General features: G+C 43.0%; 1 protein-coding gene across 1 annotated transcript in view; it reads left to right on the plus strand.

The window, feature by feature from the left end:
- The first annotated feature begins 17,985 nt into the window (after positions 1 to 17,985).
- OSB (oxysterol binding protein) overlaps positions 17,986 to 25,922 on the plus strand; it is a 42,836-nt gene continuing 34,899 nt past the window's right edge. The window contains exons 1-3 of the mRNA XM_011712611.2: positions 17,986 to 18,341; positions 23,319 to 23,527; positions 25,159 to 25,409. Coding sequence (XP_011710913.2) covers positions 17,986 to 18,341; positions 23,319 to 23,527; positions 25,159 to 25,409 — 816 coding nt within the window. The remainder of the gene's footprint in view (positions 18,342 to 23,318; positions 23,528 to 25,158; positions 25,410 to 25,922) is intronic.

The following is a 25,922-nucleotide window of genomic DNA, read 5'->3' on the forward strand; positions in this document are numbered from 1 at the left end:
AAAAAAAATTTAGTGATGCACTAAAATAATCTACAAGAATAAGACACAGAGTTGAAAACTGATACTAATGCAAGTAATATCCTGTGTAAGAAAAAGAAGACCCTGATAAATACATAGGTAATTAACCCTAATGGGTAATAGGTACAACCTTGTGAATAATCATTCACAAAATAAAGTACAAGTGAATAATATTAAGAACCTCACCCCCACTGGTAAACAGACAAGTAAAAAGTAAATGTTTTTAACCTACCGAGTTAATAAACACTTTAAAAATAATGTTAGTGAGAATTTGGGGCTGCCACTCACTGGCGGGGGTAAATGTCTACCTTTCTGGAAAGTGCTTTCACCGTGTGGAGCACTTCAAAGTATTCTTAGCCTTTGAACAATGACTTTGGCTTTATAAATCTAAGGAAATATAACAAAGCAATGGTACTTACCACAGCTTTACTTATTTTTGAAGACAAGATCTCGCTTTGTTGCCCAGGCTTTAGGGCAGTGGCGCAATCGTAGCTCACTGCAGCCTTGAACTACTGGCCTCAAGCAATCCTCCCACTCCAGCCTCACGAGTGGCTGGGACTACAGACACATGCCACCTTGCCCAGCTAATTATTTTAGTTTTTGTAGAGACTCTGTTACCCAGGCTGGTCTCAAACTTGCCTTGGTCTCCCAAATGATTCATTAGAGGCATGAGCTATTTCACCCAGTCAGCTTTACTTATAATAGAAAAATTAGAAATAATCTAAATGTTCAACATTACAATAATGATTAAGTAAACAATGATCCATGTGTTGTGGACAATTAGGCAGAATATTGGACTAGGTGCAGTGGCTCATGCTTGTAATCCCAGCACTTTGGGAGGGTAGACTTTGCAAGACTTTGCAAAAACATTTAAAAATCAGCCAGGCATGGTGGCATGTGCCTGTACTCTCAGCTAACTCAGGAGGCTGAGGCAGGATTGCCTGAGCCCAGGAGTACGAGGCTGTAATGAGATTCAGCCTGGGAGACCGAGCAAGACTCTGTCTAGAAAAATTTAAAAAGGCAGAATATTTAATCATGGAAAATATTTGATATAGTATGGTGAAAAACCATATATATGCTTTGAATCCAATTTTTAAGAAAAATGCATGTATGAAGAAAATATTGGAAAGATATGTTTCTAAAGATTACTGGTATCTGTAGGTGATGGGATTATGGAGAACTTTCTTTTCCTTTTGGCTTCTTGATAATTTTCAAGTTTTCTATAGAGAAAACGTATTGCTTATGTTCTTAGAAGAAAAAATGTTTTTAAAGAAAAAGTTGTTTTTGAAGAATTTAGTTACATAGGAAAATGTAAGAATATAATGTTAAGTAAAAAATAGGTTCTGTATATGTACATGACAATCTCTGTGGAGTAAAAAATATATGGGAGGCTGGGCGTGGTGACTCACGCCTGTAATTCTAGCACTTTGGGAAGCCAAGGCAGGCAGATCACTTGAGATCAGTAGTTCGAGACCAGCCTGGCCAATATGGCAAAACCTCGTCTCTACTAAAAATACAAAAATTAGCTGGGTGTGGTGGTGTGCACCTTTAATCCCAGCTACTCGGGAGGCTGAGGCTGGATAATCGCTTGAACCCAGGAGGTGGAGGTTGCAGTGAGCCAAGATTGTGCCACTGACCTCCAGGTTGGGCAACAGAGTGATACCCCGTCTCTCTCTCTCTCTCTGTTTTATATTTTTTACATATATATGTCTATATCTATATGTATGTATATATATCTCCATATATATACACATATATATATATGGGTGAGAAGAGTGAAATCAAAGATGATCAAATAGTGGTTGCCTTTAAGGAAATGGGCTGTGGAGGATTTTGTGAGTAGGTGATTGTTCCTGCTTTTTCATATTTTCCCAATTTGTCTTCAATGAGCATGTATCATAACCTTAAAAGGGGGATATTATCTTAAAACTGCTAAAGATAGGCTGGGCGCGGTGGCTCACGCCTGTAATCCCAGCACTTTAGGAGGCTCAGGCGGGCGGATCACCTGAGGTAGGGAGTTTCAGACCAGCTTAGCCAGCATGGTGAAACCCTGTCTCTACTAAAAATACAAAAATTAGCCGGGCGTGGTGGCACATGCCTGTAATCCCAGCTACTCGGGAAGCTGAGGCAGGATAATCGCTTGAACCTGAGAGGCAGAGGTTGTGGTGAGTGGAGATCGCGCCATTGCACTCCAGCCTGGGCAACAGAGCGAGACTCTGTCTCAAAAAACAAAAACAAAAACAAAACAAACAAACAAAAAAAACACTGCTAAAGATAGTAGCTACTTCTCGTTAAAAAATAAGTCCTAACTTTTTAATGATCACCATTCTGACTGGCATGAGATGGTATCTCATTTTAATTTTGATTTGCATTTCTCTAACGACCAGTGATGATGAGCATTTTTTTTTTTAAACGGAGTTTCCCTCTTGTTGCCCAGGCTGGAGTGCAATGCACGATCTCAGCTCACCACAACCTCCACCTCCTGGGTTCAAGCAATTCTCCTGTTTCAGCCTTCTGAGGCATGAGCTACCACGCCCAGCTAATTTTGTATTTTTAGTAGAGACGGGGTTTCGCCATGTTGGCCAGGATATTCTCGATTTCCTGACCTTGTGATCTGCCCGCCTCAGCCTCCCAAAGTGCTGGGATTACAGGCGTGAGCCTCCGCACCTGACCTCTACTATAAACATTTAAGATGATATACCAAGTGGGGGATCAAAGAACCACTTTAACAAATCCCCAAATATAGCTTCCATATTTAAATTGCATTTTTTCCAAACTGTGGCTGTTAAATCGCCCAAATTGCCCTGCTAAACATTAGGAAGGACAAGACATGACTTTCTGAAATTTTTATTTTTTTTTTGAGACAGAATCTCACCCTGTCGCCCAAGCTGGAGTGCAGTGGCACGATCTTGGTTCACTCCAACCTCTGTGCCTCCTGGGCTCAAGTGATTCTCCTGCCTCAGCCTCTTGAGTAGCTGGGATTACAGCTACTGAGATTACGCCCAGCTAATTTTTGCATTTTTAGCAGAGATGGGCTTTCACCATGTTGGACAGGCTGGCTTCGAATTCCTGACCTCAAGTGATCCGCCCGCCTTGGCCTCCCAAAATGCTGGGAATACAGGCATGAGCCAGTGCGCCTGGCCAACTTTCTGAATTTGACAGCTGTCTACTTTTGGGGGGCCGTGAAGTTCTTTGTGTGAGAAGCAGAACTGGGAAGACTGAAGGGGTCTTATATTTTTCCTCCTCTCCCAGCTATGCTTAAATACATTTAATATTGTGGTCCCTGAGAACTTAGCATGTGGGTTTTTAGGAAACAAGTCTGGGTCTGGGAAATCAGTATCTTAAAATCACCTAATAGCATTTTGACCTTCTTCCTTCTTGCATCAGAAACACAGTTGTGAATAGATTGCAGGTCTCATGACAGCCTCTACTTTGATTCTTATTTTGCAAATGTTGCACGTAAGGCTGTTCTGAGGAGCTCGTTTGTTATTCAACATGACTCTCCAAGCTCTCAGTTCAGCCAAGTTCATTCTCCAAAGCAATATTAACCAAAATCAGACTTGAGATCTGTGAAATACCTAGCAGGGAGCTAGGTCATCAGTGACACATGTACTTTGCCAGTTGTGAATATAAAATTTGTTAAATTACTTAGATTGCCCTACTCTAACAAATGAGAAACAAATCTGCATATAACTAACAAAAGGAAGGTTTCTCAAATTTGACCCCCCAGAAAAAACACTGCTAACAGTTTAGTGTATTATTCTCCAAGTGATGTCTGCATGCACATGCATACATACATAGAATTATAGTTTTACTTTTTTCTCTCTTAATATATCATGGGCATCTTTCTGTGTTGGTATATAGAGAGCTACCCTGTTCTTTTCTTTTTGATACAGGGTCTTGCTCTGTTGCCCAGGCTGGAGTCCAGTGGTGTGGTCGTGTCTCACTAGACCCGCAACCTCCACCTCAGCCTCCTGAATAGCTGGGAGAATAGGTGTGCACCACCATGCCTGGCTAATTATTTTATTTTTTGCAGAGACAAGGTCTTGCTTGTTGCCCAGGCTGGTCTCAAACTCCTGGGCTCATTCAGTCCTCCCAACTTGGCCTCCCAAAGTGCTGGGACTACAGGCGTGAGCCACTGTACCCAGTCCCCCGTTCTTTTTCATAGTTGTATAGTATTCCACTGTGTACCATTATGCCATCATTTATCTGATTGTTCTCCTGTTAATAGGATTCAACCTTCAAATACTTTTTTTCAGTTACGGTTGTTCATCTAACAGTAACAAAGGTAAACTCACAATGTCACATTTCTATAGTTATTTTGTAGTGTACAAAGAACACATTCGTATTCCAATTCAGTCTTCTCTATAACCTTTTGAAATAGGATGGGCAACTATAATTGTACGGTACCAAAACTAGATCAGCAAGACCTTCCAGCTGGTAAGGACTAAAACTGGGATTTAAACCTTAAGTTTTGAGCTCCATTTCTAGTGTCTTGGCTGCAAGAAGGCTCCTATTCCTGGACCCGTGCTTTGGAGGAGCAGCTGAAAAGCTGCAAGGCTTTAACATTGCATCTGCAAACTCTTCTGACTGGATTTTAATGCCTTCATTTTCGGTAAGCACATTAGGCAATTGCCTCTCAGTAATGTCAAAAAGGGAGCAATTCAGGTTGTAATTATCAGGACCAACTGCAATATATAAGGATCAGAGTCACAGCGATGCAGCTGTCAGGCATCTTTATGGTCTTTTTTATTTAAACATCATCTCGGGAGGGCAAAAAAAAGACTCCTTGCTTCCACTCTTCCTCATTCCCAGTATTTTAGAATGTACTTTTTACATTAGATATATTGTCACAGCAATTGGTTTTTTCATAAATTCTCTGCATTAATATGGGAGCTTCACAAATACAGAAATAGTCTATCTTGTTCACAGCTCCACAAGCCCAGCACAAAGTCAACACCTAGCAGGCATCCAACAAATACCTGGTCATGAAATAGTTTTATTATTAAGAAACAAAGCTGGCCAGGCCCAGTGGCTCACACCTGTAATCCCATCACCTGTAATCCCAACTTAAAATTCAAAGCTGGGCACAGTGTCTCATATTTGTAATCCCAGCACTCTGGGAGAGTTAGGTGGGCAGATCACTTGAGATCAGGAGTTTGAGACCACCCTGACCAATATAGTGAAACCCTGTCTCTACTAAAAATACAAAAATTAGCCAGGTATGGTGGCTTGTGCCTGTAGTCTCAGCTACTTAAGAGACTGAGGCAGGAGAATCGCTTGTACCCGGGAGGCAGAGGATGCAGTAAGCTGAGATTACGCCACTGCACTCCAGCCTGGGCAACAGAGCAAGACTCCGTTTCAAAAAAAAAAAAAGAAAGAAAGAAAAAAAGCTTAGCTGGGTGCAGTGGCTTACCCTTGTAATCCCAGCACTTTGGGAGGTTGAGGCAGGAGGATCACTTGAGCCCAGGAGCTCAAGACCAGACTGGGAAACATAGCGAGACGCCCATCTCTACAAAATTTTTAAAAAAATTAGCCAGGCATGGTGGCCATGCCTATAGTCCCAGCTACTTGGGAGGCTGAGGTGGGAGGATCACTTGAGCCCAGGAAGTTGATGCTGCAGTGAGCTGTGATTGTTCCACTGCACTCTAGCTGACAAATGAGACCCTATCTCACAAAAACAAAGGAAGGAAGGAATGCAGGGGAGGGGAGAATAGGGGAGGGGAGGGAAAGGGAGGGGAGGAGAGGGGGTGGGAGAAGGGAGGAAAAGAGGGGAGGAGAGGGGAAGGGAGAGGAGAAGGCTGGGCATGGTGGCTCACACCTGTAATCCCAGCACTTTGGGAGGCCAATGTGGGTGGATCATATGAGGTCAGGAGTTTGAGACCAGCCCGCCAACATGCTGAAAACCCATCTCTACTAAAAAGATAAAAAATTAGCTGGACATGGTGGCAGCACCTGTAATCCCAGCTACTTGGGAGGCTGAGGCAGGAGAATCGCTTGAGCCTGGGAAGTGGAGGTTGCAGTGAGCCGAGATCGTGCCACTGCACTTCAGCCTGGGTGACAGAGTGAGACCCTGTCTCAAAAAAAAAAAAAAAAAAAGAAAGAAAAAAGAAAAAGAAAGAAGCAAACAAACAAAGCTTAAACAAAGCTTAAAGAGATTATTCAGAGAATAGAGCTCGATGTAATAAATTAATCTCTGTGTACAAGACTCATTTCAAAATACATTGTCACTCATGTTATCACAACAACCCCTAGATCAGGAACAATTGGATAACATAAGTCAGTTAAGCTCTTGTACGTCCCACATGACTCCAGATACAGTGGTGACAAAGACAAACTAAACCCCTATTCTGGTGCAGTTTGCATTCTGAGGGGGATACTTACAATGATAAGTGCTAAGAAAAGAACAAAGTGATTCGAGTGGGGGAGATGTACTTGTACTGTAGACAGAGTAGCCAGGAAGGCCTCGATAAGCAGGTGACATTCAAGCAGACATCTGAATAATGAGAAGAGACAGATATGCAAAGGTCTAGGAAGAGCACCCCAAGCAAAATCAAGCAGGTAGCCAAGCCCCTGAGATGAAAATGAGTTGGAGTTCAAGGAACCACAGAAAGTCAATGTCACTAGAGTGAATGGAGTGGGGCAGAGAGTGACCACGCAGGGTCTTGAAGGGATTTATTGTTATTGCAATGGGAAATCTTTGCAGAGTTTTAAGTAAAAAACACAAAACGTCATATAACTTATACTTTTAAAAATCACTCTGCTGTATGGAGATGGAAATAAACAAAAAAAGGGAGCACTTATCAGAGAGCCTCATATTGTCACTGGTCTACAGGATGAATCTGGGCCTTTAAAAGGCAAAGTGACTGAGAGAATAATTTTTTTAAACACAGATTTAGCAACAAGCAAAAAACAAATATTCCAATTTAAAAATGGGCAAAGGACATGAACAGATACTTCTCAAAAGACGACAGAAAAATGGCCAAAAAACATGAAAAAATGCTCATCATCACTAATCATCAGAGAAATGTAAATCAAAACCACAATGAGGTACCATCTCAAACCAGTCAAAATGACTATTATTTAAAAGTGAAAAAAAATAACAGATGCTGGCGAGGCTGTGGAATGCTTATACCCTGCTGGTGGGAATGCAAATTAGTTCAGCCACTGTGGAATGCAGTTTGGAGATTTCTCAAAGAACTTAAAATGGAATTACCATCTGACCCAGCAATTCCATTACTGGGTATATACCCAAAGGAATATAAATCATTCTACCAAAATGATACATGCACACATATGTTCATCTCAGCACTACTCACAATAGCAAAGGCATGGAATCAACCTAGGTCCCCATCAACAATGGTGGATTGGATAAATAAAATGTGGTGCATATATACCATGGAATACTACACAGCCATAAAAAAGAGCAATATGATATCCTTTGCAGGAACATGGATGCAGCTAGAGGCCATTGTCCTAAGTGAGTTAATGCAGAAACAGAAAACCAAATACTGCATGCTCTCACTTATAAGTGGGAGCTAAACAATGAGTATACATGGGCATAAAACTGGAACACTAGACACTGGGGACTTCCAAAAGTGGGGGGAGGGGTGGACATGGGCTGAAAAACTATTGGATACTATGCTCACCACCTGGGTGACAGGATCATCTATACCCCAGACCTCAAAATCACATAACACACCTGTAAAAAACCTGTACATCTGAATCCAAAATGAAAGTTGGAAAAAAAATACATTTAAGACAACAGTTACTTTTGGAAGTCTTTAGGGGAGTGGTATTGGGATAGGATGTAGAAAACTGGTCATTTTGTATTTCTTATGCTGAGTGGTGCATTGAGCAGTATTGGTTTGACTATTGTGCTTTGTAACTTTCACATATCATATGTATCCTGTGTATGTTATGGGCTAAATTGTGTCCACCCCCAAAAGTCTTATGTTGAAGTCCTAATCCCCATACCTCAGAATGTCACTCTATTTGAAAATAGGTTCTTTAAAGAGTTAATTAAGTTAAAATGTAATAGGCTTATGTTTGAAGGAAGGAAGAAAAGAAGGGAGAGAGAATATGTACATGTGTCCAAGATTGCAGTGAGTGAGTGGCAGACAAAGAAAACCTGATTACAATCATTTTCCACCATTTCTCTATCCCACAAAGAATAAGTAGACATGTTGTGTGTGACTTCCAACAATTCTCCCTAAGGGGAAGGCACTACACTTTTGTCCTCTTTCCTTCCCTCTTCTTGCTGCGTAGAATGCAGATGTAACAACTGAAGCTCTAGCAGCCACCCTGGGGCAAAAGGTAATAACAGAAACAACATACAATGGGGAGAAAGAAGTCTGTGTCTGGCCAGGCAAGGTGGCTCAGGCCTGTAGTCCCAGCACTTTGGGAGGCCAAAGCAGGTGGATCACTGGAGCCCAGGAGTTCAGGACAAGCCTGGGCAACATAGCAAGACCCCATCTCTACTAAAAGTACAAAAAAAAAAAAATAGCCATGAGGCTGAGGTGGGAGGATCCCTTGAGACTGGGAGGTCGAGGCTGCAGTGAGCCAAGATTGAACCACTGCACTCCAGCCTGAGTGACAGAGTGTGACCCTGGCTCAAAAAAAAAGAAGAGTCTATGTCTCTGAAGACTTCATTTGAGTCACCATTCCAACCTCCAAATTTTTTTTGAATTTAATTTAGTTTTATTTTATTTTGCTTTATTTTGAGATGGGATCTCACTTTGCCGCCCAGGCTGGAGTGCAGTAGTGCAATCTCAGCTCACTGCACCCTCCACTTCCCGGGTTCAAGCCATCCTCTCACCTCAGCCTCCCAAGTATCTGAGACCATAGGCACGTGCCACCATGCTTGGCTAATTTTTTTTTTTGAAATCGAGTCTCGCTCTATTGGCCAGGCTCATAGAGCAATGGCACGATCTCAGCTCACTGCAACCTCCACCTTCCAGGTTCAAGCAATTCTCCTGCCTCAGCCTCCTGAGTAGCTGGGATTACAGGCACCCACCACTGTGCCCAGCTAATTTTTTTATTTTTAGTAGAGACGGGGTTTCACCATGTTGGCCAGGTTGGTCTTGAACTCCTGACCTCAGGTAATCCGCCTGCCTCAGTCTCCCAAAGTGCTGGGATTACAAAGGTGAAACACTGTGCCCACCCTTTTAAGTTATGACAAATTCTAGGGAATTCTAGAAGCTCTAGCAGCCACCTTAGGGCAAAAGGTAATAAACAATATACAAAGGAGGAGAAAGAAGTCTATGTCTGGCCAGGCATGGTGGCTCAGGCCTGTGGTCCTAGCACTTTGGGAGCCTGCATTTTCTCTGTGAAGTGCAAAGCATGATTATCAGTTGTGAAACAGAAGGGTTTCTGTGACATTTGGTTTAATTTTGATGACAGAAAATATAATACATCTCGACTCCTAACTTATTTGGATTGTTTTGTTTGTTTTGAGACGAGGTCTCACTCTGTCGCCCAGGCTGGAGTGCAGTGGCATGATCTTGGCTCACTGCTGCCTCCATCTACCAGGCTCAAGAGAGCCTCCCCCAGCCTCCTGAGTAGCTGGGACCACAGGCATGAGCTACCACACCTGGCTAATGTTTTGTATCTTTGGTATAGACGGGGTTTTGCCATGTTGCCCAGGCTGAGCTCAAGTGATCTGCCTACCTCAGCCTCCCAAAATTCTGGGATTACAGGCATGAGACATTGCACCCGGCACCTCAAATTGTTGTTGTTTTAAAAATGATTCCAAGGCACAAGTAATATTAGGGACTATAGCCCTATTCATATCTGTGTTTGAGTGTTAGCTTCACCTTTGCAAGTTACTTTATTCATGAATCTCAGTTTCTCTCCCTGTAAAAGGGGAGATAGAACAAGTGGGATTATGACAAAAAATTGATATTTGTGAAAGTGCTTAACACTCAATAAAAGCTGGCATGCCTTCATTATATTAATCCATTTTAACCTCACATAAAGTCCCAGTATTTCCGGGTTTTTCTATGGTACGTCTAATGCCCTCAAGAAAGACGTGGGTCCCCTTAGGGTTAGTTACATTGTGCTACAAAGATAGTCTTGCATAATTAGTAATTACAGTCAGCATTTATGATTTACCATATGCCAGACACATTTCATGTATTTTTATTTAATCCTTTCCCAAAACTTTGAGAACAGATGCTGTTAGTATGGTCATAAGGAAACTGGTGAGAGGTTAAGTAAACAGTCCAAGATTGCATCACTTAGTCAAAACAGGATTTGAAGTGAGGTGGTCAAGATCAGTGGTACATCTATATAATGCAATACATAGAGGAAACTTAAATGCATACTACTAAGTGAAAGAAGCCAATTTTATTTTATTTTATTTTATTTATTTTTAAAAATGGAGTCTCGCTCTGTCGCCCAGGCTGGAGTGCAGTGGAATGATCTCGGCTCACTGCAACCTCCCCTTCCCGGGTTCAAGCGATTCTCCTGCCTCAGCCTCCTGAGTAGCTGGGACTACAGGCATGCACCACCATGCCCAGCTAATTTTTGTATTTTCAGTAGAGATGGGGTTTCACCACGTTGGCCAGGATGGTCTCAATCTCTTCACCTTGTGATCAGCCTGCCTCAGCCTCCCAAAGTGCTGGGATTACGGGCGTGAGCCACTGCGCCCGGCAAGAAGCCAATTTTTAAAAGATTTCTTTTCAAACTACAGTCAGCCCTCCATATCTGTGGGTTCTGCATTCATGAATTCAACCAAGGATCAAAAATATTCTCCCAAAAAGAGATGCTTGTGCCTGTACTGAACATGTACAGACTTTTTTCCTGTCATTATTCCCTAAACAATACAGGATAACAACTATTTACATAGCATTTATATTGTATTGGGTATTAGAAGTAATCTAGAGATAATCTGAAGTATAAGAGAAGATGTGTATAGGTTATATGCAAATACTATACTATTTTGTATAACAGACTTGACCATCTGTGGATTTGGGTATTTGCAGAGAATCTTGGAACCAATTCCCCATGGATACTGAAAGACAACTGTATGTGTGTGATTCAAACTATATGACATTCTGGAAAAGGCATAACTATGAAGACAGTAGAAAGATCACTGGTTGCCAAGAGTTAAGGAAAAAGGAGGATGAAGAAGTGGAGCAGAGAGGTTTTTCCGGACAATAAAACTAATCTGTATGATATTATAATCCTGGATAAATGTCATTATACATTGTCAAAACCCATAGAACGTACAATGCCAAATAAACTCTAATATAAACTATAGGTGTGGGGTAGATAATGATGTGTCAGGCCGGGCACGGTGGCTCAAGCCTGTAATCCCTGCACTTTGGGAGGCCGAGACGGGCGGATCACGAGGTCAGGAGATCGAGACCATCCTGGCTAACATGGTGAAACCCCGTCTCTACTAAAAAATACAAAAAAACTAGCCGAGCGCGGTGGCGGGCGCCTGTAGTCCCGGCTACTCGGGAGGCTGAGGCAGGAGAATCGCTTGAACCCGGGAGGCGGAGCTTGCAGTGAGCTGAGATCTGGCCACTGCACTCCGGCCTAGGCGACAGAGTGAGACTCCGTCTCAAAAAAAAAAAAAAAAAAAAAAAAAAGATAATGATGTGTCAGTGTAGATTCATCAATTTTAACAGTTATGCCACTCTGGATGTTGATAGTAGGAGAGGCTGTGCATGGAATTTTATAATTTCAGCTCAATTTTGCTGTGAATCTAAAACTGCTCTAAAAAAACATAGAGTCTATGTAAAAAAATCATGAAAGCAAAAATGTCCAATATTTTGGTGTCTGGCAGGTAAACCAGTATGGACTGAAAAGAGTTGTAAAAAGTGGGACAGGAAAGCAAGATTAGGACCTGGTAGGGAAGGGCCTTAGATGGCAGAGTGAGCTATCAGGACTTTATCCTGTAGACCAGAGGGGGGTCATTGAGGATTACGGAGCAAGAAACTCAGTTAAGAACAGACTATTTTAAGAAAATCCAACTGGGCGTGGTGGCTCACGCCTGTAATGCCAGCACTTTGGGAGGCTGAGGCAGGCAGATCGCTTGAGCTCAGGAATGCAAGATCAGCCTGGGCAACATGGCAAAAACCTGTCTCTACAAAAAATACAAAAATTAGCAGAGCGTGGTGGCATGCACTTGTGGTCCCGGCTACTTGGAAGGCTGAGGCACAAGAATCACTTGAACCAAGGAGGCAGAGGTTGCAGTGAGTCAAGATTGTGCCACTGCACTCCAGCCTGGGTGACAGAGAGAGACCCTGTACCAAAAAAAAAAAAAAAAGATCCCTTTGGCAGTTGTGAGGAGAATTCTGGAAGATAGACTAAAGGCAAATAGACGAGTTTAAAAGTGAGAAGAATGCACAAGAATCTAGGCCAGTAAAGAAAGGGGTGCATAAAAGATCATCCAGTTTTTTGTTACTGACTGGACATAGGGATAAGAACAATGACTTCATGAGAAAAATAAAACACCAATTTTTAAAAGTTGTAATTATTTCACATATTAAGCATTAACTGAATCACTATCATGTGCCCGGTCCTATCAGTTATATCTCCAAATATATCTGGAATGTATCCACTTCTCTCCATTCCTGTTTCCACCACATTCAACCAAGTCATCAATATTTCTCTTCTAAAAGATGGTAGAAGGCCAGGCATGGTGGCTCAGGTCCATAATCCCAGCACTTTAGGAGGCCGAGGCGGGCGGATCACGTGAGGTCAGGAGTTCCAGACCAGCCTGGCCAACATAGTGAAACCCCTTCTCTACTAAAAATACAAAAAAATTAGCCGGGCATGCGGGTGGGTGCCGGTAATCCCAGTTACTTGGAAGGCTGAGGCAGAAGAATTGCTTGAACCTGGGAGGTGGAGGTTGCAGTGAGCTGAGATGGCGCCACTGCACTCCAGCCGGGGCAATAGTGCGAGACTCCATCTCAAAAAAAAAAGATGGTAGAAGTTTCCTAATTGCTGTCCCTCTCCACTCTTGTGACTCCACACATCAGCCAGTGATCATTTTAAACAAGAATTGAGGCCAGGCATGGTGGCTCCACTCCCAACACTGCAAGGCTGAGGCAGGAGGATCATTTGAGGCCAGGAGTTTGAGACCAGCCTGGGTAACATAGCAAGACCCTGTCTCTACAAAAAATAAAAATTATCTAGGCAAAGTGGTGCATGCCTATAGCCCTAGCTATCTGGGAGGCTGAGGCAGGAGAATTGCTTAAGCCCAGGAGTTCAAGGTTGCAGTGAACTATAATTACACCATTGTACTCTAGCCTAGATGACAGAGCAAGGCCCTGTCAAGAAAAAAGAGAGAAAGAAAGAAAAGAAAAGAAGAGAGAGAAAGAAACAAAGACACAAAGAATGAATGAATTGGGGTCACTTGCCCTAATCCCTTTGATTGCTTCCTGTCGCAATGAGAATAAAACTTGAACTCCTTATGAGGTCTTACAGCCCTTTGGGGTCTTCACTCTCCATGCCTTATGTACTCACCTCAGTTACTGCCTCTCTTTTCTTCTTCAGGCCTTCACAGAAAAATGACTGATTTTAGCTACGGAGGAAAAAAAAGGAAAAGAAAGACTGATTTATTTCCTTTGCTTACTCCTCCCCAGTCCCCAGATGGCAGCTTAAACAGTTTATCCCTTTTTGAAACAGGTTACACCTGTTGTCCTCCATATTACTGTGCATATGTGTATAATTACTGTACATATTTTTTCACTACAAATACTGTGTATATCCCTAAGATCCTTTATGTTTCACGAGGAGCCAGAGCCTATTTGTACATTCACTACTTTGTCCCTAAGACTTGGCTCAGGCCTGAAGACATATAATAGATACTTGATAAGTATTTGTTAAATAGATGAATATGTTAGGTTGTGTGCTGTCACAGGGGAAACAAAGATGAAATAGATACAGGTTACACATTAGAGAAATTGACCCTCTAGTAGGGGAGATATGATTGAAACATAGATAATTATAAGGCAAGACAATTAACATCACAGGAAACTCTGCAATTCCTGAGGAAGGGGCATTACTTCTAGCCAGGAAAATCCGAGGAAATTCTGTGGAGGGAGTTCACTGGGCATTTAATGGAGGGAAAGTACACACAAAGGCATCAATTTGAGAAAGTGTAGGGTGAATGTGGAAAAAGATGTGTGGATCAATTTAACTGGAGCGCACAGTACACCAGTACAAAAGAGAGAGGCCAGGTGTGAGCATATATACTTACCACATAGATTTAACAATTAACATTTTGCCATATTTGCTTGATAGATAGGTAGGGAGGGCAGTAGACAGACAGACAGATAGATGTGTGTGTATGCATTTCAAAGCCACCACTGGGTGGCTCACATCTGTAATCCCAGCACTTTCGAAGGCCAAGGCAGGCAGATCACCTGAGGTCAGGAGTTCGAGACCAGCCTGGCCAACATGGTGAAACCCTGTCTCTACTAAAAATATAAAAATTAGCTGGACATGCGGTGCATGCCCGTAATCCCAGCTACTCTGGAGGCTGAGGCAGGATAATCACTTGAGATAGTGCCACTGTACTCCAGCCTAGGTGACAGAGTGAGATTCTGTCTAAAAAAAAAAAAGAACTGGAAAGGAGAGGTGACATCAGATTGTCATAGGTCTCATTTGCCAGGCCAAGAATTCTGGTCTGTATTCTGGAGGCAGTGTTAGGTAACAACAGTAGGTCAAACTAGCCTTTCAAAACCTTTTTTAAAATTATTATTCCAAATATACAATAAAAGTAGAAATAATAGTAAACACCTATATACTTACCACATAGATTTAACAATTAACATTTTGCCATATTTGCTTGATAGGTAGGAAAGGAAGTAGACAGACAGACAGATAGATGTGTGTGTATGCATTTCAAAGTATATATCTTTCTTTGACTGTGTGTGTGTGTGTGTGTGTGTGTGTGTGTGAGAGAGAGAGAGAGAGAGAGAGAGAGAGAGAGACAGAGAGATAGGGCCTCACTCTGTCACCCAGGCTGGAGTGCACTGGCACAATCACAGCTCACTGTAGCCTCGACCTCCTGGGCTCAATCAATCCTCCCACCTCGGTCTCCCAAGTAGCTGGAACTACAGGAATAGGCCACCATGCCCAGCTAATTTTTTGTTTTGTTTTGCTTTGTTTTTGGTAGAGACAGAGGTTTAACTATGTTGCCCAGACTGGTCTCTTATCTTTCTTTTTTGCTGAACCATTTCAAAGAGAGTTACAGATATCGTAACTCTTCACTCCTACGTTTCTCCAAGTTGTAAAGATGTTTTCCCCCATATCCAGCAAACCATTATTACAATGAACAAATGTAATAACTAACAACATCTAATACCATTTCAAATTTCCCCCAATTGTCTCAAAAATGTCTAAAAGGCTGCTTTTTCAGAACCAGAATCCAATTAAGCATTTGATTGTATCTTTTTACGTTTTTTTTTCAAATTTAGAACAATCACCCATGACCATTTTTATGACATTGATTTTCCTTGATCTTCATGTCTTATCTTCTATAAAATAGTTGTTTGTAGAATGCTTCACGTTCTTGATTTATCTGATTATCTCCTTGGGGTTATGGTTCAACTGGTTCCTCCAGCCCCGGTAAACTGGAGTTTGGATCCAAAGCCTTGATAAGATTCACTTTCAGTATTTTTGGCAAGAAAACACCATTAAGTGATGCTGTATACTTCGTGCTGCAGCACACTGGGAACCTCATAAAAACGTTGGTTGTCCAAGGGTTACTGATACTAAATTGGATAACTGGGTTAAGGTGGGGACTGCCAGATCTCCCTGTTGTAAAAGTATGTTTCTCCTTTGTGATGGCGAGTAACCTGTGAGATGTGTTTGGCAACACAACTCACATGTTTGTAGCTATCTACAGTTGATCAAACACATTCAAACGCACTTAATCACAACAGCATCCCTGTGAGGTTTTATTCCTGTTTAATAGAAGTGGAAACTGAGACTTGGAGTGCTTAAATAACTTTCTCAAAGGCATAGACCCAGTAAGTAGCAAAAGCAGGACTCAAGCCTAAATAGATTAACTCCAGTTCGATGAAAAAAAAAATCCCAAATAGCCTACATCTAACAGCAGATTTTATTTTGCTCTACACATTCAGGGAAATTCACTAGTAATGAGCTATAGAAATGATCCCTGATAGTAAAAATTGCAGATTTTTAAAGAGCATTCTCTCTCCAGAATTCAATAAATACTGCTCTTCTTTTGAAACCATTTTCTAAAAAAGGATACTTTAATTTATTGACACTGGGAAGCACATTGGCAAAGAAAGTCAATTTCTTTTACAGTATCTAATAGCTATTTCTATTGCCTGTTCAAACTAGCAAAATGTAACAGATGCTAGATTCCCCAAAGTACAGCGCTTTGGGCTACATTTGCAACAAGAGCTTACATCTAAATGTTACATTAGTTACTGAATTTGTAATCTTCACAAATGTGTGAATAGTGAGTTGATCAAAAATAACAATTTCCTGCTACAAGAGAAGGCATAGCAGAAAATGTTCCCAACACAAAGATAATGTTTGAGATGATGGATATCCCAATTACGCTGATTTGATAATTGTACATTGAATACGTGTATCAAAATACCAGATGTATCCCTGAAAATATGTACAACTATATCAGTTTAAACATACAAAAAATAATTTTCTGTCCAAAGTTAAATATGTACAACTACGATATATCAGTTTAAAGATACAAAAAAAGTAATGATTTTCTGTCCAAAGCATTACATGGCACCTATGATGCTAAGACCAAGGGCCTTTAGGTCTGGAAGAGACACATAAAGTCAGGTCCTCGCGAATCTACTTCTGAAAGGGACAGAATTAGTATAGGCATACGACAGTCTAGAATCAAGACACAAGCGGTGTGGAGCGATAACGAGCAAACAGGGAAGGGAACTAGGGGGACCACTGATCCAGGAAGGGGCTGGAGAAGCTACTTCTGGGCAGCCCTGGAATCTGGGTGTCCAGCTTCGAGTTAGAAAGGCGTCCTTAAAGGGAGCCTCAGGCGGGGGCTGACTGCCGAGAGTTACTCTGTCCGCCAGGTTCTTCCTAACAAGAAGCTACAAAGGTCTTAATTCAGAAAACGTGAACACGACAACACACCCATGTCAAAAGAACGCTTTTAAGAGGCCGAGTCACTCTCACCTCCCACCAACTTCCCAAAGGCTGAAACAGGCGGACACGCCCCCAAGCGCTCTTCTCGGATTTCGTTGGTTGCCCCGGCCTGCCCCTCTCTTATTAAGTATCTCTCATTGGTCAGCAATGCCGCTTTCACAGCCAATTCTCAGAACCAATCATCTCCAACTATTGCCTCGCCTCTCCACCACGTGAGTGGCATAGGTGCTAACCAATAAAAAAAGAAAATGACGATGTAAAGACAAGACTCCTTCCCTTTTTCCTCAACTCGTTCAGTAAATGGTAGAAAATGGGGAGCAGCTGATACCAACCACCAATCCATAAGGGCGGAAAAGGATGATGAGAAGAGTGATGGGAGGGGGTGACGTGGCAGTGACAGGAGCATAAACTGAAATGAGTGGCGGAAACACCAGCCAATCGGCGATCAGATTGGCCGGGCACCCCGCATTCTCCCGTCCTCCCTGAGCGCTGGAAACTTCAGGAAAGCACCAATGAACTTCTTCATATGTCTGATTGGCCTTTATCTGAACCAATCGACGGTGGGCCAGGAGGACGCGTCCCACCCCAAGTTCTCACTGGGCGCTGTAGAATGACAGGCCCGAGAGAAATGCCAATGTCCGCGGGGTCTTCCTCAAGTGACACTCAGCGGCACCAATCGACGTCCTTCTTCCCGGCGGTCGAGCCCTCCTCCCCGCGGCTCGCCTGGCGGGGCGGGGACGCTGCGCGGCGGTGGCTGATGCGGTAGCGTTGTGGGGCGCTCCGGGAGGCGACGGCGGCTCTCGTAGGCGGTTCCGGTCCTGTATCTCCAGGCGGCGGCGGCTCATGGCGGCGACGGAGCTGAGAGGAGTGGTGGGGCCAGGCCCGGCAGCCATTGCAGCACTTGGCGGCGGCGGCGCCGGTCCCCCAGTGGTGGGAGGAGGCGGCGGCCGCGGAGACGCGGGGCCAGGCTCCGGGGCCGCGTCAGGGACTGTGGTCGCGGCGGCGGCGGGAGGCCCGGGGGCCGGGGGAGTGGCGGCGGCTGGCCCGGCCCCTGCGCCGCCGACTGGGGGCTCGGGCGGCTCGGGCGCTGGGGGTTCGGGCTCGGCTCGAGAGGGCTGGCTCTTCAAATGGACCAATTATATCAAAGGCTACCAGCGGCGGTGGTTCGTGCTGAGCAACGGGCTCTTGAGCTACTACAGGTAACTGCTTCCGGGGCGCCGTCGCTCACCTTGCCTCTCCCATCGCTGCCGACAGTCCCAGCGCCGGCATTACCGCCAGCCGGCACCGCACCCAGGGTTGCCCCAGGCCCCTTTTCGTCATCTGTGCGGATTGACAGCCCGGGGGTCGGACCCCACTGTCACGAAGTGAAAAGCCCCTGGACTTACACCTCACCTTCCCTCGGGTTACCCACTCTTGGTGCCTTATCTTCCCTTCACTCCCGGCCTTTCCAGTCAGCAATTGTTTGGAGAGCGTCTGTTCTTCCATTATATTTCCACCAGCACGTGGGTGCAATTATTAATTCTGCAAGCAAGGCACTGGTGTGGGTACTAAGGGAACACAGCAGAGCAAACCCGAGGCACTCCTCCCAAGGAACTTACATTGGAAGTCCCAAGTTTTAGCTGTCAGTGCCCAGTCTCCAAAACTCAAGGTTATTCGTAGCTCTTGATGTGCCCGTCCTTGCTTCCTTCACATTGAGACACAAGGGCATCACTCACACTGGGTGGCTTTGGTATTCCGTCCCCTTTCTGCCTTATCTCTCCAAGACTTTGCATACGCTTTTGCCTCTGGACAGCCCAGAATGGAGATGTGCACCCCAGTGCTGCTTTTATTTTTGCTTGCCCCACTTCCTCCCGTGGAAATGATTAAGTGTTTTACCCAGTATTTCTGTGATTTTTTGGTTAGTTGGGATTAACATTTATTAAAAGAAGAATCCATGTCTTTGGTATGATTACTTCTGTTCAACAAGGTGTTTTGGACTGTTTAATATATATTTATGGTGACTTATAACTTGGCCATCGCCATCACATAGCATGCTTTGGGGCTAAAAAGGATAGAGGAGTTAAGATAGGTGATTTGGGGACAGGGCGTAGACATTTCCTGAGGGCTCACAAGGTGTCTAGGTGTCTTATATACAGTATTTCATTACAGTATTTTGTTGACTCCCAGCAACAACCCTAGGAGTTGGGAAATATTCCCATCTTACTGATGAGGGAAACAGACTTAGCATGGGCAACTTTCCCAAGGTTTTGGAGGAGTTGGGATTTGAAACTACTTCTGTTCACACTAATCTAACCTAAAACTCAGGTTAGTGTTAAATGAATCAGTCAGTTACAGAGATAATTGCTTATCAATAGCGAGTAATTTTATGGATCATGCTTACTATGTGTATTTTATGCAAAAAGTATAAAAATCTCCTTTAAGGGATATTTTGCTTAATGACATTCCAATGGAAATACTTTTTCCAGAGACCATCCTCTTTGAGACCGAAAACACTGATGTTGAAGAGCAGTTCACTCTATATTTCTTTTCCTTCACCAGGAATCATTCTGCCACCCGGAGAGTTAGGCTGAACAAGTCTCTTTTCCATTAACTCCACTGTAGTGGTTCTTAGAGAATTTTGAGGAGAAATTGAAGGTGGGAATTGGAGGTTGTTGGCAGGAACACATTCTTCTTACCTGTCCTCTTACACGGCAAAATGCGTTAGATAGCTCATCCTCACTGCTTCATCAACAGTTGTGAATAATTGTATATTTCATTTGCATTACTGTATTCAGAATTGATTTTAACTATAACCCTTTCTAACTCTCCAGGACCATCCATTTAAACTTAGATTACAAATCTAAAATTTTAATTTCCCCAGATTTTTCTCTCATTCAAGTTCATGTTTTCCTGTTATTATTGACCATCATTTTAATGTTTAATTGCTTTATAACCTGACTTGGGTAGCAAGTCAATATTACTGTTTTTGCGTTTTCAAAAATTGTATATCGGCCGGGCGCGGTGGCTCACGCCTGTAATCCCAGCACTTTGGGAGGCCGAGGCGGGCGGATCACAAGGTCAGGAGATCGAGACCACGGTGAAACCCCGTCTCTACTAAAAATACAAAAAATTAGCCGGGCGCGGTTGTGGGCGCCTGTAGTCCCAGCTACTCGGGAGGCTGAGGCAGGAGAATGGCGTGAACCCGGGAGGCGGAGCTTGCAGTGAGCCGAGATCGCGCCACTGCACTCCAGCCTGGGTGACAGAGCGAGACTCCGTCTCAAAAAAAAAAAAAAAAAAATTGTATATCACCCCAGGGCCTTCATGTGTGGTCATTTCTCATCCAAGTTCTTACCAGATCCACTTTCCAGGCCAGTGGATTCTTTGATCAGTACTTGTGTTGATCAGTAGTGATCTTAGACACTAATAACTTATATGTTGCTGTCTCTTTAAGTATTTGTTACCACTTTTCTCCCTTACAAGAGCTAGTGGTACCTGTCTGAGTACAGATACAACTCCTTCCCAAACACACCAAACCACATATTGGGAAATATGCCATAGGCCTGCCCTAGCCAACTTAAGACGGTCCCAGCCATAAACAAACCAGCGGGATCCAGAGTTATCGATCTGTGCACTACCCTCAAAATTGCACTGAAATACTTCCTATCAAGTATACTGGCAGTTATTTTTTCCTGCAGGGTTCTTCTGGTCCTCATCTTCCTCCAAGAATTACCTAGACAAGTGTCATTCCTCCTGCTTTTCATACCTCCAAAACCTGCAGTTTCTTATATATACTGTTTCCAAAATACTGTTTTCCTTTTAAGTGGGATTGTGTACTTCCTAGACCCATCCTCGGATGAGCTGTCCTAATAGGCCTTGGCAAACCATTTCCTTCTTTTTACCTATCCTGGGCTTCCTTACGTACCCAGTTACTTAGATGTCCCATTATTTAAAACCTGATATGGAATCCCAGCTCTCCCAGAAACATCATGACAGGCCATAGTATTAGTTTTCCTGGCTGGCTTCTAGAGATTGAATTACTATTTCAGCTAGCTTTTTCAGGGAAGAACTTTCTGGTCAGAAAATACCACCTAATATTGTAGTGCCTGAAGAACCTCTCTTGTACCCTGAGATTCGTGTCTTTCCAGCTTCCGCACTAATCATTTATAATCATAAGTGTATCTGCCCAAACGCAAGAGCTCCAAGATCAAGCCTGCCTTACTCCCAGAGTTCCTTGGTATTTTTTAAACTGCTACAGACTTTTTGTAATTTGAGAAACTTCTTTAGTTTACAATGATGACCCAGGCAGAAGAGATTCCTAAGAAGTGGTTTGTGAAAAGCTCCAATAAGGAGGAATGTGGAAGAAGGTCCAAGTAGTATCCTTGGAGTAGAGAACATAGCAAGCTGGCCTGTCAGCTGTGCATCTGTAATTCAGCCTGCATTATTCATAATGTAACTGAAGCTTGGGGGGTGGGGAGGTAAGAATAGAAAAAACGGATTCATGTTACAGTGTAGCAGGTGCAGGAGATGGAAAATGGCCCAGTCCATTGAGACCCCTCTGGCCTTCCCATACTACTCATGTGTGCATTTGAGGAAGGAAGAACAGTTCATGTGAGAAATTGAACAACAACAAACCTATCTTCCAGACTTTCTCAGACATACCAGATCTTATGGGGTGCGTGCCATTTCTGGCATGCAGGAATTCTGGATATGCCAGGTGTGTTTGGCTGCTTAACTCCACTAAAAGGGAAATGGCTCTGTTTTGTACTGTGGCAGTTGGCAAAGGACTTTGACTTCTGTATTCCAATTTGTACAGGGAAAACTGCAGTCTCAACATGCAGGTTCCTGGGCATAACCAGCGGGTGGTAGGGAAATGACAGCGTTTGTGTTAGACACTCGATTGTGCTAGAAGCTTGATATTTTATGTGAAGCTTGGTGTTTTATGTGAAGTGTCTTATAGCTTATTGTCACCAAGTAATGCTGTAAAGTTCAAAAGTTAGTCTATTAATAGAACTGTCAGTCAGTAGAGATCGGGAAAATTTTTACACCCAGGCCTCTGAGAGCAGATCTGCTGAATCTTTCCTAGCTATTAATAGACGGCTTAGGAGTTCCCACCAGTAGAGTATGGTGGACCTTAGGAATGAACATTTTCCAGAAAGATTAAAACACTTGGTGATTCCTTTTTACTTCCCCAGAAAGCTAGTTAATCTTATTTCATATCATTTGAACCATAGCCAATATTTCATACTCTAAACATTTAAGTGTGCTTTTTTACACTTCTGCAATATAATTCTAAGCATGGTGTAACAATTCTCATTTGGGCTGAGTTACAGTCAGGAGCGAGATGGTTTGGTATATATAAAATGGAGCTATTCTTAGGAAATGAGACTGTTGCATGAGGTTATAGGGCAATTTATAATTATAACTTGCTAAGTGAAAGATAATTCCTGACTGCAAAAGGGCATGAGGGAACTTATTGAGACGATAGAAATGTTCTACATCTTGATTGTGGTGGTGGTTACGCAATTGTGTACATTTGTCAAAACTCATTCAGTTGTACCTTTAAAATTGCTAAATTAACATTGCATGTAGTTATACCTCAGTAAAGCCTCTTTCTTTCCGTCTTTCTTTCTTTCTTCCTTTCTTTTTTTGAGACGGAGTTTCGCTCTTGTTGCCCAAGCTGGAGTGCAATGGTGCGATCTCAGCTCACTGCAACCTCCCCCTGCTGGGTTCAAGCGATTCTCCTGCCTCAGCCTCCTGTGTAGCTGGAATTACAGGTGCACACCCCCATGCCCGGCTAATTTTTTGTATTTTTAGTAGAAATGGGGTTTCACCATGTTAGTCAGGCCGGTCTGGAGCTCCTGACCTCAGGTGATCTGCCCACCTCGGCCTCCCGAAGTGCTAGGATTACAAGCGCCCGGCCTGTAAAGCCTATTTCTAAAAAGAAAATGGTAAGAGGGACAGCAATGCAAAAAGAAAAAAAAAAAGAAAATCTGACTCAGAAACAATACCATAGGCTCTGAAAGGAAATCCCTACTAATTGTTTCTCGAATTTTAGGGACCCATTTGAGGGACCAGAACTTGCTGATTCCTAAGACGAGCATATTTTCGGGGAGCTCAGAGTTATGAAAAGAAATGGAATGTGATAAAGAATAAACCATCAACTTTCTCTTTAACTTGTCTTTGTCTTGTTATTGCAGATCAAAGGCAGAAATGAGACATACCTGCCGTGGTACCATCAACCTCGCCACAGCCAACATCACTGTGGAGGACTCCTGCAACTTCATCATTTCCAATGGGGGCGCTCAGACCTACCATCTGAAAGCTAGTTCAGAAGTTGAGCGGCAGCGCTGGGTGACGGCCCTGGAACTGGCCAAGGCCAAAGCTGTGAAGATGCTGGCAGAGTCAGGTCAGGAGCAAAGAACACCTGCCTGGGGAACTTTCTGTTTGCCCCTTTTATGCACAGATTTTGTTTGTCATCGTTATGCTGTGTCATTTGATTATCACCTATATCCTAGATGTCTCAAGCTTCTCATCTTCATGCAGTATTTCTGCTGGAGTGATGGTTCTCAACCAGGGTTGATTCTCTTCCCCAAGGGACATTTGGCAATGTCTGGAGACATTTTTGGTTGTCACAGCTGAAGGGAGGGAGCTGCTATGGCATCTAGAAAGTAGAGGCCTGGGATGCTGCTGAACCTCCTATACTATGCCAAAGAGCCGCCAAAACAAAGAATTATCTGGCCAAGGTTGAAAAATTCTGTCCTAGAGGCATAACAGTTGTTCTTTTGCCTTTTAATTGGCTACCTTAAAATTTTGAGAAATAATTATTTTATTGCTGGGTCAGTCTTGGGAGTATTATACCTCACAATTTGGAGCTATTCATGCTTTTTCTCCTGATATCTTCTTACCTAACCCTTTGTTAGTTAAGCTGAAACAATTTTAGTAGACTGCCAAAAACTGTATATGTGATATTTTCTATGAAAAATCTTCATTTTGCTGCATTAGTTAACTAAAAGGAGCAATCAAGTTATGTTTTGATTATTCTTCAAGGAAAATGGTAGGATTTTCCCCTGATATGTTGATAGTTTAATCATACTGAGCTTGTTTACCTAGCATCGACCAAGATGGTCACCTGCTGACTTTGTTATCTTATCCCCTGTCATTTCCCATACTGTATGTTCATCAGTGAAAGGAGAATTCATTGGTTTGTAAATCTTTGGTAGTAAGTTATATTTTGACTTTGGCCCTGTCTGTCTGTCTAGCATAAAGGACAGATCTTTTTTTTTTTTCTTGCTTTGATTTTAGTGTTGATGTTAGCTCCTCCAAAGGAAGTGACACTGCTAGAAAACCAGTTTGCAGTTATGAAATGTTGAGTATGAGAGGTACAACATAGCTTCTATACTTATTATTGGAGAGCTATTTAAAGTGAGTTTTTGCATTATTTTCATGGTGGCTTTAGTCATGAAGTTTCTGAGCTCTCTTTCAGAAGACAAATTGATGGCCTTTTTTGTGATGTGGACTTTGTCTACAAAGAGCTAGACTGTGATTCTCAACTCATTTAATACAGGTCCCATCAGTCACCTATCAGATGTTAGTGGATTTGCAATAATAGTTAGCTTGGACTAGATAGGAATCCTCAAGCTAGAGTTAAAGAGCTCAGTAATTAATTCCCAATTCCGAGAGCCTTTCAGCTTTTCCATTCTGTCTTGTGGGTCAGTGGTGTTCAAATTTCAGTGTGTATCAGTTACCTGGGCAGCTTATTAGAAAGGCAGATTCCTGGGCTTTGCCTCACACCAGCTAAATCAAAGTCTCTAGGGGTGGCCCTAGAGACTCTGCCCCTTTGAGAAGGACCTAGGGTGTTTGTGGTGCAGGTGATCTGTGGACCACACTGTAGAGAAACCATCTGGTAATGGCAAGTTTTCAGTGAGTCAGAATGCACACAGCATGAGGAATGTTGGTTTGTTTCTGGACAGAGTAGGTAGGGTTCCAACTCTTACTCCTGGTTCTGGATTCATGTAACCTTTCTTTTCATTCCTGCAGATGAATCAGGAGATGAAGAGTCTGTCTCACAAACTGACAAGACTGAGCTGCAGAATACCCTTCGGACCCTCTCCAGCAAAGTAGAGGACTTGAGCACGTGCAATGACTTGATAGCTAAGCATGGCACAGCTCTGCAGCGTTCCCTCAGTGAGCTAGAGTCACTGAAGTTGCCTGCTGAGAGCAATGAAAAGATCAAACAGGTCAATGAACGAGCCACACTCTTTAGGATAACATCCAATGCCATGATCAACGTGAGTGCAGATGGTGTCTGTGTGGCTTTTTGATTCATTCCCTCTTTGAAACATAATTCTCCCCAAATGCCTAAAAATTGTAATTGATAAAGCACAGAACATTAGGGCCTGCTTCACTGCTCAAGGGCTTTAAGTTACATTGTTTACTGCATGAAATAGAACAGGCTGTACAGATTGAATGACTTTCACGCTCTGCTCCAGTGATCAGGAGGTTTTTGCTTCAGCTGGAATCAGGAGTTCAGGGTTCCTGCACTGACTGCTCTACAACCACTAGGACATCTGATCAGTATTAGCCGAGTCCCTTAATTTCTCTAGGTTGTGATTTTATGTGTGTATTTATTTATTTATTTATTTTTGTCTCACTTCATCTGTTGGAACTAAAAGATCTCCCTAAGTCCATTGTCATGTTCTTTGAGCTTTAAGTTAGAGTCATCTCCTTACTTTACTAATGCATTCAGGCATAAAGGGTGGTAAGTGAGGCTAGATCAGGTACTAGTGAGAACCTTATAATAC

This window comes from Macaca nemestrina, chromosome 12 (genome assembly GCF_043159975.1).
Source record: "Macaca nemestrina isolate mMacNem1 chromosome 12, mMacNem.hap1, whole genome shotgun sequence".
NCBI classification, from domain to species: Eukaryota; Metazoa; Chordata; class Mammalia; order Primates; family Cercopithecidae; genus Macaca; species Macaca nemestrina.